Raw genomic sequence first — 17,165 nt, 5'->3', positions numbered from 1 at the left:
AACCATAGTCAAAGCTATAATCCAATATATAGTCGAGACTTTAGACCAATCTATAGTGGAAACTAAAGAACAATCTATAGTCGAGACTATAAAACAATCTATAGTCGAGACTATAGAACAATCTATAGTCGAGCCTATGGACCAATCTATATTTGAGACTATAGACCAATCTATAGTCAATAATATAGACAAATCTATAGTCGAGACTATATACCAATCTAGAGTGTGACTATAGACCAATCTATAGTCAAGACTATTAACCAATTTATAGTCGAGTCTATAGACCAATCTATAGTAAAGACTATAGACCAATCTATAGTCGAGCCTATGGACCAATCTATAGTCGAGACTGTAGAACAATCTATAGTCGTGACTATAAACCAATCCATAGTCAAGACTAAAGACCAATCTATAGTCAAGACTATAGATCAATCTATATCCAAAACTATAGACCAATATATAGTCAAGACTATAAACCAACCTATAGTCAAGACTATAGACCAATCTATAGTCCAGACTATAAACCAATTTATAGTCAAGACTATAGACCAATCTATAGTCAAGACTATAAACGTGACTATATACTAAATTATTATAAAGACTATAGGCTAAGCGGTACTCGAAGTTATAAACTAAACTATAGTCTAAACTATACTTAGACCAGTCTATAATCGATACCATAATCCAACCCAGAAAATAGACTAAAGTCCAATCCATAGTCTAGACCTTAGTCAAAGCTATAATGGAGACTAAAGGCAATGCTTAAGACCATAGATCAATCTATAGAAGAGACTATAGAGGGACTATAGAAGAGACTATATATATATATCTATATTCTTATAGATCAATCTAAATTCGTATAGATCAATCTTAAGACGTGAATATAGTCCGAAATATAGTCGAGACTGTTGAGCAATATATTGTCGAGGCTATGGACTAATCTTTAGAGGAGACTATAGACTAATCGTTAGTATAGACTTATCTTATCTATAGACAAGACTATACACTACTTCTGGTCTCGACTATAGACCAATCTATAGTTAAGATTATTGACAGTTCTATAGCCTTAACTTCTTATGATTTATAACAAAGGCCGATTCATTATTTAGTTGGCATGATATCTCTGTATTCAAACAATTACATTAATTACAATTTTCTACAGTAATTATTCTACAATAATTTAACAATTCGATATTCTGCCAGCATAACATCTGCATTCTTCAAAAGCCCGTAATTTATAATTCCAAATTAATACAAATATCTGACTTTAACTTGTGAACTTGTTATTTCAAGTTCTCGTGATTTATAACAAAGGTCGATACAATTAAAACATTATACAGCCTACATGATATCTCCGTTTCATAAACAAGTTCATAAAAAGTCGATAATTTAACAATTTACAATCAATAATTTTAAATTCAATAAGCATATAACAAAAAAAAACTTCAACGCAATAACTCTAAACGATAAAAATAAACATTTAATTGACATGATATCTCTCTTTTTTAAAAAAACAAATCCATAAAAAGTTTATTATTCCATACAAACTTGCAATAATTAAACAATTTATAATCACCAATACCAAATTCTGTCAGCATATGACAAAATAAAAACCTCAGCACGATATCTCTGTTCTTCAAAATCCAGTGTCAATAGAAAAATTAAATATTCAGCATTAAATTGTATTTAGAAAATCACTTCCTAATTCGCCTACAGCCAAAAAATTTCAGCGGCACGATATCTCTGTGCTGTTTGTTCTTCGAAACCAGTGCCAAAAGCAATAACAATATATTTTAAATTCATTCATTATATTAGTTTATTTATAAAAACAAATTTTATACTATTAATAACAACAAAAGAAAAAGAAACGTTTTTGTTTAAAATAACAATAACAAAATCAAAACATTTATTTATTTTTTTTTAATAGCACGGGGGGAAGCAAAATTGAAGGTCAATAAAATTAAATAATTTAGCAAAATTTTGTTTAAATTTACATAAATTTTTTATTGAACTCTAAACATAAAATATTAAATATATAAGCCTAAAAGTTTGCTAAGAATTTTGCTAAATAAAATAAATTTAAAATCAATTCCACACTGGCTGATGAAAAGTCATCGCTAATTATGAAAAAAGAGAATTGAATAATGCAAGTTTTCCTATAGAAAATTGCTCTAGAGTAGAGCAAGTTTTCCTATAGAAAATTGCTAGAGTTTAGAGCAAGTTTTCCAATAGAATGTAGCACTAGACTTGAGTAAGTTTTCCTATAGAAACTTGCTCTAGACTAGAGCAAGTTTTCCTATAGACACTAGACTTGAGTAAGTTTTCCTATAGCAACTGACTCTAGTCTAGAGCAAGTTTTCCTGTAGAAACTGGATCTAGTCTAGAGCAAATTTTCCTATAGAAACTGGCTCTAGTCTAAAGCAAATGTCCAACAGAAAATTACTCTAGTGTAGAGCAAGTTTTCCCATAGAAAATTGCTCTAGTGTAGAGCAAGTTTTCCTATAGAAAATTGCTCTAGTGTAGAGCAAGTTTTCCTATAGAAAATTGCTCTAATGTAGAGCAAGTTTTCCTATAGAAAATTGCTCTAATGTAGAGCACGTTTTCCTATAGAAAATTGCTCTAGTGTAGAGCAAGTTTTCCTATAGAAAATTGCTCTAGTGTAGAGCAAGTTTTCCTATAGAAAATTGCTCTAATGTAGAGCAAGTTTTCCTATAGAAAATTGCTCTAATGTAGAGCACGTTTTCCTATAGAAAATTGCTCTAGTGTAGATCAAGTTTTCCTATAGAAAATTGCTCTAGTGTAGAGCAAGTTTTCCTATAGAAAATTGCTCTAATGTAGAGCAAGTTTTCCTATAGAAAATTGCTCTAATGTAGAGCACGTTTTCCTATAGAAAATTGCTCTAGTGTAGAGCAAGTTTTCCTATAGAAAATTGCTCTAGTGTAGAGCAAGTTTTCCTATAGAAAATTGCTCTAGTGTAGAGCAAGTTTTCCTATAGAAAATTGCTCTAGTGTAAAGCAAGTTTTTCTATAGAAAATTGCTCTATTGTAGAGCAAGTTTTTCTATAGAAAATTGCTCTAGTGTAGAGCAAGTTTTTCTATAGAAAATTGCTCTAGTGTAAAGCAAGTTTTTCTATAGAAAATTGCTCTAGTGTAGAGCAATTTTCCTATAGAAAATTGCTCTAGTGTAGAGCAAGTTTTCCTATAGAAAATTGCTCTAGTAGAGCAAGTTTTCCTATAGAAAATTGCTCTAGTGTAGAGCAAGTTTTCCTATAGAAAATTGCTCTAGTGTAGAGCAAGTTTTCCTATAGAAAATTGCTCTAGTGTAGAGCAAGTTTTCCTATAGAAAATTGCTCTAGTAGAGCAAGTTTTCCTATAGAAAATTGCTCTAGTAGAGCAATTTTCCTATAGAAAATTGCTCTAGTTTAGAGCAAGTTTTCCTATAGAAAATTGCTCTAGTTAGAGCAAGTTTTCCTATAGAAAATTGCTCTAGTGAGAGCAAGTTTTCCTATAGAAAATTGCTCTAGTAGAGCAAGTTTTCCTATAGAAAATTGCTCTAGTGTAGAGCAAGTTTTCCTATAGAAAATTGCTCTAGTGTAGAGCAATTTTCTATAGAAAATTGCTCTATAGAGCAATTTTCCTATAGAAAATTGCTCTACACTAGAGCAATTTTCTATGGAAAACTTGCTCTACACTAGAGTAATTTCTGTTGGACATTTGCTTAGACTAAGCCAGTTTCTATAGGAAATTTGCTCTAGACTAGATCCAGTTTCTACAGGAAAACTTGCTCTAGACTAGAGTCAGTTGCTATAGGAAAACTTACTCAAGTCTAGTGTCTATAGGAAAACTTGCTCTAGTCTAGAGCAAGTTTCTATAGGAAAACTTACTCAAGTCTAGTGCTACATTCTATTGGAAAACTTGCTCTAAACTCTAGCAATTTTCTATAGGAAAACTTGCTCTACTCTAGAGCAATTTTCTATAGGAAAACTTGCATTATTCAATTCTCTTTTTTCATAATTAGCGATGACTTTTCATCAGCCAGTGTGGAATTGATTTTAAATTTATTTTATTTAGCAAAATTCTTAGCAAACTTTTAGGCTTATATATTTAATATTTTATGTTTAGAGTTCAATAAAAATTTATGTAAATTTAAACAAAATTTTGCTAAATTATTTAATTTTATTGACCTTCAATTTTGCTTCCCCCGTGCTATTAAAAAAAATAAATAAATGTTTTGATTTTGTTATTGGTTATTTTAAACAAAAACGTTTCTTTTTCTTTTTGTTGTTATTAATAGTATAAAATTTGTTTTTATAAATAAACTAATATAATGAATGAATTTAAAATATATTGTTATTGCTTTTGGCACTGGTTTCGAAGAACAAACAGCACAGAGATATCGTGCCGCTGAAATTTTTTGGCTGTAGGCGAATTAGGAAGTGATTTTCTAAATACAATTTAATGCTGAATATTTAATTTTTCTATTGACACTGGATTTTGAAGAACAGAGATATCGTGCTGAGGTTTTTATTTTGTCATATGCTGACAGAATTTTGGTATTGGTGATTATAAATTGTTTAATTATTGCAAGTTGTATGGAATAATAAACTTTTATGGATTTGTTTTTTAAAAAAGAGAGATATCATGTCAATTAAATGTTTATTTTTATCGTTTAGAGTTATTGCGTTGAAGTTTTTTTTTGTTATATGCTTATTGAATTTAAAATTATTGATTGTAAATTGTTAAATTATCGACTTTTTATGAACTTGTTTATGAAACGGAGATATCATGTAGGCTGTATAATGTTTTAATTGTATCGACCTTTGTTATAAATCACGAGAACTTGAAATAACAAGTTCACAAGTTAAAGTCAGATATTTGTATTAATTTGGAATTATAAATTACGGGCTTTTGAAGAATGCAGATGTTATGCTGGCAGAATATCGAATTGTTAAATTATTGTAGAATAATTACTGTAGAAATTGTAATTAATGTAATTGTTTGAATACAGAGATATCATGCCAACTAAATAATGAATCGGCCTTTGTTATAAATCATAAGAAGTTAAGGCTATAGAACTGTCAATAATCTTAACTATAGATTGGTCTATAGTCGAGACCAGAAGTAGTGTATAGTCTTGTCTATAGATAAGATAAGTCTATACTAACGATTAGTCTATAGTCTCCTCTAAAGATTAGTCCATAGCCTCGACAATATATTGCTCAACAGTCTCGACTATATTTCGGACTATATTCACGTCTTAAGATTGATCTATACGAATTAGATTGATCTATAAGAATATAGATATATATATATAGTCTCTTCTATAGTCCCTCTATAGTCTCTTCTATAGATTGATCTATGGTCTTAAGCATTGCCTTTAGTCTCCATTATAGCTTTGACTAAGGTCTAGACTATGGATTGGACTTTAGTCTATTTTCTGGGTTGGATTATGGTATCGATTATAGACTGGTCTAAGTATAGTTTAGACTATAGTTTAGTTTATAACTTCGAGTTACCGCTTAGCCTATAGTCTTTATAATAATTTAGTATATAGTCACGTTTATAGTCTTGACTATAGATTGGTCTATAGTCTTGACTATAAATTGGTTTATAGTCTGGACTATAGATTGGTCTATAGTCTTGACTATAGGTTGGTTTATAGTCTTGACTATATATTGGTCTATAGTTTTTGGATATAGATTGATCTATAGTCTTGACTATAGATTGGTCTTTAGTCTTGACTATGGATTGGTTTATAGTCACGACTATAGATTGTTCTACAGTCTCGACTATAGATTGGTCCATAGGCTCGACTATAGATTGGTCTATAGTCTTTACTATAGATTGGTCTATAGACTCGACTATAATTGGTTAATAGTCTTGACTATAGATTGGTCTATAGTCACACTCTAGATTGGTATATAGTCTCGACTATAGATTTGTCTATATTATTGACTATAGATTGGTCTATAGTCTCAAATATAGATTGGTCCATAGGCTCGACTATAGATTGTTCTATAGTCTCGACTATAGATTGTTTTATAGTCTCGACTATAGATTGTTCTTTAGTTTCCACTATAGATTGGTCTAAGTCTCGACTATATATTGGATTATAGCTTTGACTATGGTTGGTCTTATTCTTGACTATATATTGATTTATAGTATCGAATATAGATTGATGTACAGATTTGACTATAGGTTGGTTTATAGTCTCGACTATAGATTGGTCAATAGTCGAGACTATAAACCAATCTATAGTCGAGACTATAGGTCGGTCTATACTCTCCACTATAGATTGGTCTAAGTCTCGACTATAAATTCGTTTATAGCTTCGACTATAGATTGGTCTATATTCTAGACTATATATTGGTCTATAGCCTAGACTATAGATTGGTTTATAGCCTCGATTATAGGTTGGTCTATAGTCTCGACGATAGATTGGTATATATAGCCTCGACTATTGGTCTATCGTCTCAACGATTTTATCTTGTTTTATAGTCTCGGCTATAGACCACATTATAGATTATTTTGTTACTTACAATCATTTATCAAACATATATAAAACAAATTTTCTATGACAAAAGACTTTAATATAAAAAATAAATGTTCTTTTATTGAATACACATTTTATAATTGTAACAAGAAATGGCACTTAAATATAAGACAATTGACAAAATCTTTTTCACTCAGTTTTGTCCACGATAAACATTATTTTCAAAATTGTTTCAAATATTCTTTTACATATGAAATTAAATGATTTAAGGTTATGTACTTATGATTTGTTTGTTGTTGTTTTTTTTAAATACTTAAATATAAAAGTAATTTACTTTTTTAAATATTTAGTTTAATTTAAATAAGTAATTGAAACTTAAAACTAAAAATATCACAGTTATCTCAAATATAAATACTATAGATAACTTTTTGTCACCAAGTCGTGGACAGTTTTTGTGGTTGTAGTAACTATATCTTCCACAGCATTGGCACAGTGATCGTGATCATGATCATCATGGCCTTCACCTTAAAGAGAGAGAGAGAGAAAAATATTAGTTAAATAAAATATATTAAACATTACAAAATTTATTTATTTTTCAAGTATGTTGTAAATAGCTTATTAAAATGTTAATGCTCCAGTTTCACTAAGTCAAGTAGTATTGATATAGTAATATAACTGAACGATTGTTGTCCGCTCAGCAATAAAAGTTAATGCGTCACTATTACCTTATCACATTTTTGTTTTGTTTTTACTAAAAATTACTTTGTTTTAAAGAAATTATATACAAAATATTTATCTCTATATGGGAAAAAGTTGCAGTTTTTGTTAGTAAGTAAATCAAGCGCCATATTTACTTTTTTTTGTCCTACTAACAATGGCCTGTGAAATTCTATATAAATTATTGCCAAATTGTCAAGATACCAGAGCTATGGGTATTGTACAGAAAATCATACTTGTACATAAAAAAAACCATTATCTTTATAGAAAAAATCTAATTTTGAAAATTACGTTTATCAGTAGTCGAGGGTTAATTTCATAAAGTTGTCGAGTTATCAACGTGTCAATAAATATGTAGTACATACTCAGTCAAATATGTTTAGGTAAATAAATAATGTTTTTTTTAAAGTGTTTGAGAGTGGGTGTGAAGAAAAGAGTTGAAGAATTTATTATAGTTTATCATTTAAACTGAGAGAAAACTTAGAGAAGAGAATAAAGATAATTTTGATCTGATAACAGGATAAAATTGATGGACAGAGATTGGTCTATAAGTCACAAATATAGATTGGTTAATAGTCTTGACTATAGATTGGTTTAAAGTCTTGACTATAGATTGGTGTATAGTCTTGACTATAGATTTGTCTAAAGTCTTGACTATAGATTGGTCTATAGTCTTGACTATAGATTGGTCTATAGTCTTGACTATATATTGGTATATAGTCTTGACTATAGATTGGTATATAGTCTTGACTATAGATTGTTCTATAGTCTCGAATATAGATTGGTCTATAGTCTTGACTATAGATTGGTCAGTAGTCATCACTATAGATTGGTCTATAGTCTTGACTATAGATTGGTCTATAGTCTTGAATATAGATTGGTCTATAGTCCTGACTATAGATTGGTCCATAGTCTTGGCTATAGATTGGTATATAGTCTTGACTATAGATTGTTCTATAGTCTCGAATATAGATTGGTCTATAGTCTTGACTATAAATTGGTCTATAGTCTTGACTATAGGTCGGTCTATAGTCTTGACTATAGATTGGTCGATAGTCTTGACTATATATTGGTCTATAGTCTTGACTGTAGATTGATCTATAGTCTTGACTATAGATAAGTCTATAGTCTTGGCTATAGATTGGTCTATAGTCTTGACTATAGGTTGGTCTATAGTCTTGACTATAGATTGGTCTATAGTCTTGACTATAGATTGGTATATAGTCTTGAATTTGTATTGGTCTATAGTCTTGACTATATTGGTCTATAGTCTTGACTATAAATTGGTGTATAGTCTTGACTATAGATTGGTCTATAGTCTTGACTATAGATTGGTCTATAGTCCAGATTATAGATTGGTTTATAGTTTTGACTATAGATTGGACTATAGCCTCGACTATAATCTCGACTTTAATTGGTCAGTTGTCTCGGTCTATAGTTTCGACTAAAAATTGGTCTATAGTCTCAAGTAAAGATTGGTCAGTAATGTCTTCTATTGGTCTATAGGCTCGACTATACATTGGGTTATAGTCTTAACTATTGATTGGTCTATAGCCTTGACTATAGATTAGTCTATAGTCTCGACTATATATTGGTCTATAGTCTCAACTATAGATTGATCTATAGTCTAGACTAAAGATATGTCTATAGTGTCCACTACAGCCTGATCTGCAGTATTAACTTATGATTGACCTGTAGTCTGGACTATAAATTGGTCTATAGTTCCAACAATAGAATGATCTTCTATCTTGACTATAGATTAAATTTTTTAAAAATATCTAAGGAAAGTAATCAACTCTAGTACTTCCTGATTGATTTACTGACAAAGGCGGAACAGTTTATAGATCTTTATCTGTAAACAGTTATAAAATATCATATCAGACTCTCAAAATGTTATCACTTTAAATTAGTAAATGATCCAAATAAATAGTTAGACATTGTCACATAAATTTTTATTGTTTATGAAAACTTATCTCTTGACTCAATAAATATTTGAGTTATCTCCAAGTTTATAGACATTATACCTATTAGCAGCTTAGATCAGAGTCAAACAAGAGGAACTATTAACGAATATACTTGATCTCTCTTTAGAAGAACTTGATCTCCATCAGAGTTTATACGCTAAATGCCGCAGCTAGAAATACCAGAGTTCTTAATTTTCGATATGTCGATCTTTACTCAAGGCTCTCAAAGTGAGAGTCTCACCTTGAACATAAGAGGCTCGGAATATCTTATCAATTACATTTACTCCCTGTGTATCTACTATTATCACATGTAGAATATCCTAAATGGTCAGGTGCTGAATTTTACAAAAAAGGTTCTTGACTCCTTGGACTTGATGGGGGGTTTCTCAACGAATCTAATCAAATTTGTTCAATAATATACAGTCTTGACTTTTATTTGTCTATAGTCTTGACTGTAGATTGGTTTATAGTATCAGCTATAGATTATTCTCTCCTATAAATTGGTTTATAGTCTCGACTCTTGCTACGTCTATGATCTCGTTTAAATATTGGTCTATTGTATCATCTATATATCATAAGATAAGGAAAAGTCTGAGTGCCGAATTGAGTTTGTCCTCTCATCGTATACTACTCAGAGTTACTGTAATCAACTTAGTTAAATATATGAATTGATTTATTTGAATATATTCCATTTACTTGATTAATTACCCAAATAATGTCATCACCACCAACTCTACACTAGTTATTACTCAAAATTCAATTGACAGGAATAAGATTAATGACCTTTAATAAATACTGTTATCATTTAGTCTACAATTAATGAGTTATCAGCCTGACAACTAGTAGAAAAAAATTTGTTAGCTCTTTCTTAAAAATTAGTTTGGAATGTATTCTGTAATTTAAACATTTATTGCATTCATGTGTATTAATATTTTAATAAATAATTGCTTAACTGTTTATGATTGTTATCAGCGCGGACTTCATAAAGTTAAGGAGTTATCAACTATATTTTGACCATGAATGAGAAAAGCAATAATTTTATTAATCATATCTTGGTTTTCTTTCGGTTATTGGGTCAGTTAAGAATATTAATGGGTTTTTAAACGAGGCTAAAACTTTATGATCAGTTTAGAATACAATTTCGTTATAATAACATTACTTGTGAGATTATCAACTAATATCTCTACAGTTTTATAAAGTTAAAAGTTTTGTAAAATGGTGTCTAATTAATAGAGGTATTCCGTTACCTAAAGTAAAATTTGTTTTTATTAAAAAAATATAAAAAATTCTTTAAGAAACAAAACAAATCTATAAAGTTTATGAGTTATAAACCATTTAATTATTTATTTAGCATGTACTTAACTTTTAATTAACAAATATCTTCTTATCTTAGCTATTACACTTAAGTTAAAGGGTTGTCAACCGAAAAAGAAACAAAGTTTCTTATCATAAGATGTTTTCCAAACTAGCAGCCCCCATACCAACTAGTTGCCCTAATATATGAGTTTGAATACTAGATAACGAGTTATCAACTTGTCAATAGTTAAATCATTAACTTGTTTGTTTAACATTTTTTTAACATTTACCGGGATAATTATTTTGCCAACAATAATTAATTAGTTTCAGAGTTATAAACGTAATCAACTGAAAATCTGTAGCTTGTCAAGTGTCAGTTATCAGCTAGACTATGTTTTATGTTTAGCATGTGATGTTATAATTTTAGCAAATGATTTTCACCATCAAATTAATTAGTTGCTGGGAATGTTATCTGTAAATGTTTTCGAGTTATTTGCTTTTAAGTTGAATGAAAAAAATTTCACTTTGTAGTTTGTTTATAACTTGAAAAAGCTGTTAAGCTGATAAGTGGCTTTATTAATATTGTAAAAATTTTGCTGTTAGATAAAAAAGTACATGTTTTCGAAATATAAACTTTCTAATCACTTATTTCATATTGTTTTAGGTATTTTTCCATATAATTTCGAGTTATCAGCATGTTTTGCTTTTATTTTGAAACAAAAATTTCAGTTTCTAGTGCTTATAACTTGAAAACGGCTGTTAAGCTGATAAGTGGCGTTATTAATATTGTAAAAATTCAACTGTTCGATAAAAAGTACATGTTTTCGAAATATAAATATTTTAATCAGTTATTTCATATTGTTTTCGGTATTTTTTCCATGGAATTTCGAGTTATCAACGTGTTTTTTTAATTATTAACATTGGGAGGTTTTTCTCCAGAACTCTACAACAGTACATATCATTATATTAAGGAAATGAAACTTAACATTAATGAAATGAAACACTACATTAAGGAAATGAAACATTACGTTAATAGAATGAAACATTTCATTTAATATAAGGATGTGGACAGAAATATAGGAACTCATATGATCTATTTTATGGCAAAAGGCCTTTACTCTCTCAACTGAACTAGAACTGAACTGAACTAGAACTGAACTAGAACTGAACTAGAACTGAACTAGAACTGAACTAGAACTGAACTAAAACGAGAACTGAACTAGAACTGAACTAGAAACTGAACTAGAACTGAACTAGAAACTGAACTAGAACTGAACTAGAACTGAACTAGAACTGAACTAGAACTGAACTAGAACTGAACTAGAACTGAACTAGAACTGAACTAGAACTGAACTAGAACTGAACTAGAACTGAACTAGAACTGAACTAGAACTGAACTAGAACTGAACTAGAACTGAACTAGAACTGAACTAGAACTGAACTAGAACTGAACTAGAACTGAACTAGAACTGAACTAGAACTGAACTAGAACTGAACTAGAACTGAACTAGAACTGAACTAGAACTGAACTAGAACTGAACTAGAACTGAACTAGAACTGAACTAGAACTGAACTAGAACTGAACTAGAACTGAACTAGAACTGAACTAGAACTGAACTAGAACTGAACTAGAACTGAACTAGAACTGAACTAGAACTGAACTAGAACCTGAACTAGAACTGAACTAGAACTAGAACTGAACTAGAACGAACTAGAATGAACTAGAAACTGAACTAGAACTGAACTAGAACTGAACTAGAACTGAACTAGAACTGAACTAGAACTGAACTAGAACTGAACTAGAACTGAACTAGAACTGAACTAGAACTGAACTAGAACTGAACTAGAACTGAACTACAACTGAACTAGAACTGAACTACAACTGACTAGAACTGAACTGACTAGAACTGAACTAATACTGAACTAGAACTGAACTAGAACTGAACTAGAACTGAACTAGAATTGAACTAGAACTGAACTAGAACTGAACTAGAACTGAATTAGAACTAAACTAGAACTGAACTAGACCTGATTATACATTAATGAAATGAAAACATTACACTAATAAAATGAATCACTACATTAATGGAATGAAGCATTACATTAATGAAATGAACATTACATTAGTAATGTCAACATCACATTAATAAATAAAACACTACATTAATGAAATGAATCATTATATTAATGGAATGAAACATTACATTAACAAAATGCAACATTACATTAATGAAATGAAACTTTACATTAATGAAATGAATCATTACATTAATGAAATGAATCATTACATTAATGGAATGAAACATTAAATTAATTAAAATGCAACATTAATTTAATGAAATGAAACATTAAATTAATAAAATGAAACATTACATTAATGAAATGATTCATTATATTAATGAAATGATTCATTACATTAATAAAATGAAACATTACATTAATGGATTGAAACATTACAATATAGAAACGTAACACTAATGAAATGAACCATTACATTAATTGAATGAAACATTAATGGAATGAAACATTACATTAATGAAATGAAACTTCTTTTCATAACATATTTAATTTACGTGTAATTTTCTCTTAATGACAAATCAATAAATCATTTAATTATGACGAATAGATAAAAGGGATTTTTTTATATAAATATTGTTTAAATAAAGAATTTTGCAAAGAAAAATTTCCCAAAAAAGTCGTGAAATGTACTTTACATTTGAGAGCTTGCAAAGAAAAATCACCTTCATCTTGCAAAAATATAAATATTATGAATAAAAATCCCCTTATTATGTTAAGAACGTGACTAGGTAGGCTTCAGTAAAAAACATTTAAATAAAAATAATATAAGAATATTGAAAACAAGGCTCTTATAGATGAGTTAATGAAGCGGTTTGGGTAATATTTCAGCTCAATGACTAAGATTATATAATTCTACTCACAAATTGTGGTTAACGTTATATTTATATATAAATTTTAATATGTTTATATAAAAAAAAACTCAACGGTAAAGAATTTTTAATAAGTTGTCAATCAAAATTTAACAATAAATTTTGTAAAATAATTAAACAAGTTATCAACATTATTAAAAGGTAATTAAAATTAAAGGGAATTTTATTTTCTTCGAATATCTTCTCATCAAGAAACCAGTTATACTGGGATATTTTCCCGCGAAACCTAGTGAAGCGTTCACTATAAGACTTACAAATTAATTTGGTTTAGTGTTTCAAACAAAAAAAAAAAAAAACTGGAAATTTTATATAAATAAAATAATTCAAAAGAAATGTGGTCTTTCGTTGTAATTTCAGCTCAGTGACTAAGATTTAAATTTAAATTATTTTAATTTTAACTTATTATTTATAACTTATGCACAAGTTAAGTAATTTATCGAATTATAAATATATTATCTAGATGCCTAAAAGCTTTCATGGCATTTCAAATTAATGCCAGTTGATGATGTTGAAGATAATATATTAGTATGACCCAGAAAAGGGAGGTATTGTCATGACAATCATAGATAATTTTTTTCCACATGTAGTTTAAATCAATGTTTTATGATTTTATCAAAATATTTTGAAAAAGAAATGACAGTTTAATGAATTTACTAACAGCCTTCCATCCCTGACAACAGTTAGATTTGGCAACAGCAACAACAGTAACACACAACTTTATATGTTACTGAACTAGAACTGAACTAGAACTGAACTAGAACTGAACTAGAACTGAACTAGAATGAACTAGAACTGAACTAGAACTGAACTAGAACTGAACTAGAACTGAACTAGAACTGAACTAGAACTGAACTAGAACTGAACTAGAACTGAACTAGAACTGAACTAGAACTGAACTAGAACTGAACTAGAACTGAACTAGAACTGAACTAGAACTGAACTAGAACTGAACTAGAACTGAACTAGAACTGAACTAGAACTGAACTAGAACTGAACTAGAACTGAACTAGAACTGAACTAGAAACTAGAACTGAACTAGAACTGAACTAGAACTGAACTAGAACTGAACTAGAACTGAACTAGAACTGAACTAGAACTGAACTAGAACTGAACTAGAACTGAACTAGAACTGAACTAGAACTGAACTAGAACTGAACTAGAACTGAACTAGAACTGAACTAGAACTGAACTAGAACTGAACTAGAACTGAACTAGAACTGAACTAGAACTGAACTAGAACTGAACTAGAACTGAACTAGAACTGAACTAGAACTGAACTAGAACTGAACTAGAACTGAACTAGAACTGAACTAGAACTGAACTAGAACTGAACTAGAACTGAACTAGAACTGAACTAGAACTGAACTAGAACTGAACTAGAACTGAACTAGAACTGAACTAGAACTGAACTAGAACTGAACTAGAACTGAACTAGAACTGAACTGAACTGAATTAGAACTGAACTAGAACTGAACTAGAACTGAACTAGAACTGAACTAGAACTGAACTAGAACTGAACTAGAACTGAACTAGAACTGAACTAGAACTGAACTAGAACTGAACTAGAACTGAACTAGAACTGAACTAGAACTGAACTAGAACTGAACTAGAACTGAACTAGAACTGAACTAGAACTGAACTAGAACTGAACTAGAACTGAACTAGAACTGAACTAGAACTGAACTAGAACTGAACTAGAACTGAACTAGAACTGAACTAGAACTGAACTAGAACTGAACTAGAACTAGAACTGAACTAGAACTGAACTAGAACTGAACTAGAACTGAACTAGAACTGAACTAGAACTGAACTAGAACTGAACTAGAACTGAACTAGAACTGAACTAGAACTGAACTAGAACTGAACTAGAACTGAACTAGAACTGAACTAGAACTGAACTAGAACTGAACTAGAACTGAACTAGAACTGAACTAGAACTGAACTAGAACTGAACTAGAACTGAACTAGAACTGAACTAGAACTGAACTAGAACTGAACTAGAACTGAACTAGAACTGAACTAGAACTGAACTAGAACTGAACTAGAACTGAACAGAACTGAACTAGAACTGAACTAGAACTGAACTAGAACTGAACTGAACTGAACTAAAACTGAACTAGAACTGAACTAGAACTCAACTGGACTGAACTTGAAATTTTGCAAATTAAATAATGATTTGAAAAAAAATATCTCTCTTTCGACTTACCTATATTCTGCAGTCCAAACATAAGACCAAATCCAACAACCATCGCTAAAAACGAACCAAAGCCAGCATGTTGCTTCGACAAAATCTCAAAGAAGACCACATACAATAGAGTACCACAGGCAATACCCTGTAGAATCATTGATGCTATACTATCTTCCGAATCGGCTGAATTGTGGCTGACAGCAATACCGATAGCAATACCAATAGGACTGACAATGGCAAAGGTGATGGTATAGACAGCGGCTAAAATAGGACGGGTACGTGCCACGATCAATTCAACACCCACACAAAAGGCTAAAACCAATTTATGAGCAGCCACGGCACCAAATAAAAACCATACCGAGCTGGTGGCATCTTCCAGGCCAATGGCTAATCCCTCAAAAACTTCATGGAGAGATAAGGCTAAGACAATGCCCAAACCACGCAACGAAGAGGTGACAACATCATCACCCTCACTGGGATTGAGGGGTAAGTGTGAATGACCATGACCGCCATGATCGTGAGCATGATCGTGCGAATAGTTGTGTGTGTGATCGAGAGAGGGTTGATGCGAATGTTCTAACGAATGATCCAAGGTATATTTTTGTGTATTGCATTTGGGTGGTTCGGCGGGAGGACAGATTTGTATTTCTAAATTAAGGTTACGTTTGCTGTTAAAACCATTCTGATAGACTTCACCATTTTGAGAGACTAAGGTATTGACTGTATTCTTAGAAGCATATTTATCGGACTCTTCCTCTATGTGCTCTTCATCATCATCATCATCGGATTTATTCTTCAAACCACCTTTAACCAAAACACTACGTCTTACACTGTGACCCCGCTCAAAGGCTGCATCATCTTTCTGCAACAACTTTTTCTTATTTCTATGCAAATAACCATGTATACACTCCTCTATCAGGTACATCAATATAAAACCTGCACACATTAAAGTCTCCGGTACAGCAAAATTCACCTCGGCTATTTGACCACAGTGTTGTAAATGTTCCACTACCTCTTGAACCTCGGGTAGTAAGTGAATAAAGGTGGTGGCCAGTAGTACACCACCACCAAAGTGCAACAAATATGTTACCACTTTGGCTGAGCGGGCATTTGCATTGTTATCCGTCCATTTGAAATAGTGATTTAGCACGAAGGGTATGCCACCGAAGAGAGCGGTGGCACAAAACAAAGCAGCCATGGCTGCACATTTTGCCACCAAGACATCATGGCTATCGTGATCGTCTGACATTTTCTTGCACAATCTCGTATATAACTTAAATTTTTATGCAAATCAACGTTTTATTTTTGTTTTCTTTAACTTCACTTTTTTTATCTTCTTTTAAGTTTCTACTCTTTTCGTTCGAATTTTAATTGAGATTCGAAGTTTATGTTTATGTTTTTGTTTTGTATTAAAGTTAATTTTAACTTAAGCTTTTGTTTAAAATTAAATTATTATATATTTAGTTTATTTTTAAAACAAAAGAAGATTTTATTTAAACAAATCAATTAAATAATTATTAAGTATAATGAAAAAAAGGTCTTTTCCGCCAGACCTGTTGT

General features: G+C 30.5%; 1 protein-coding gene across 1 annotated transcript; it reads right to left on the bottom strand.

Annotated features, from left to right (window-relative positions):
• Positions 1 to 6,620: 6,620 nt before the first annotated feature.
• Positions 6,621 to 17,134, bottom strand: LOC119614239 (protein zntC-like). Its single transcript, XM_037970378.1, has 2 exons — positions 15,624 to 17,134; positions 6,621 to 7,016 (listed from the first exon to the last, which is right to left on the bottom strand). The coding sequence occupies exons 1-2, from the start codon at positions 16,852 to 16,854 to the stop codon at positions 6,907 to 6,909; spliced, it is 1,341 nt and encodes a 446-aa protein (XP_037826306.1). The 5' UTR covers positions 16,855 to 17,134; the 3' UTR covers positions 6,621 to 6,906.
• Positions 17,135 to 17,165: the final 31 nt, after the last annotated feature.

This window comes from Lucilia sericata, unplaced genomic scaffold (assembly GCF_015586225.1).
Source record: "Lucilia sericata isolate MDLA Ls3-8-SP2 unplaced genomic scaffold, ASM1558622v1 Contig002717F_arrow, whole genome shotgun sequence".
NCBI lineage: Eukaryota > Metazoa > Arthropoda > Insecta > Diptera > Calliphoridae > Lucilia > Lucilia sericata.
Note: the sequence above shows the minus strand (reverse complement) of the source record. Positions and strands in the feature narration are given on the sequence as shown.

Excerpts from the sequence above, each read along its gene's own strand:
- LOC119614239 (XM_037970378.1), bottom strand. The coding sequence starts at position 16,854 with ATGTCAGACGATCACGATAGCCATGATGTCTTGGTGGCAAAATGTGCA. Across the intron at positions 7,017-15,623 it reads GTTTGGACTGCAGAATATAG|GTGAAGGCCATGATGATCAT; the intron begins GTAAGTCGAAAG and ends TCTCTCTTTAAG.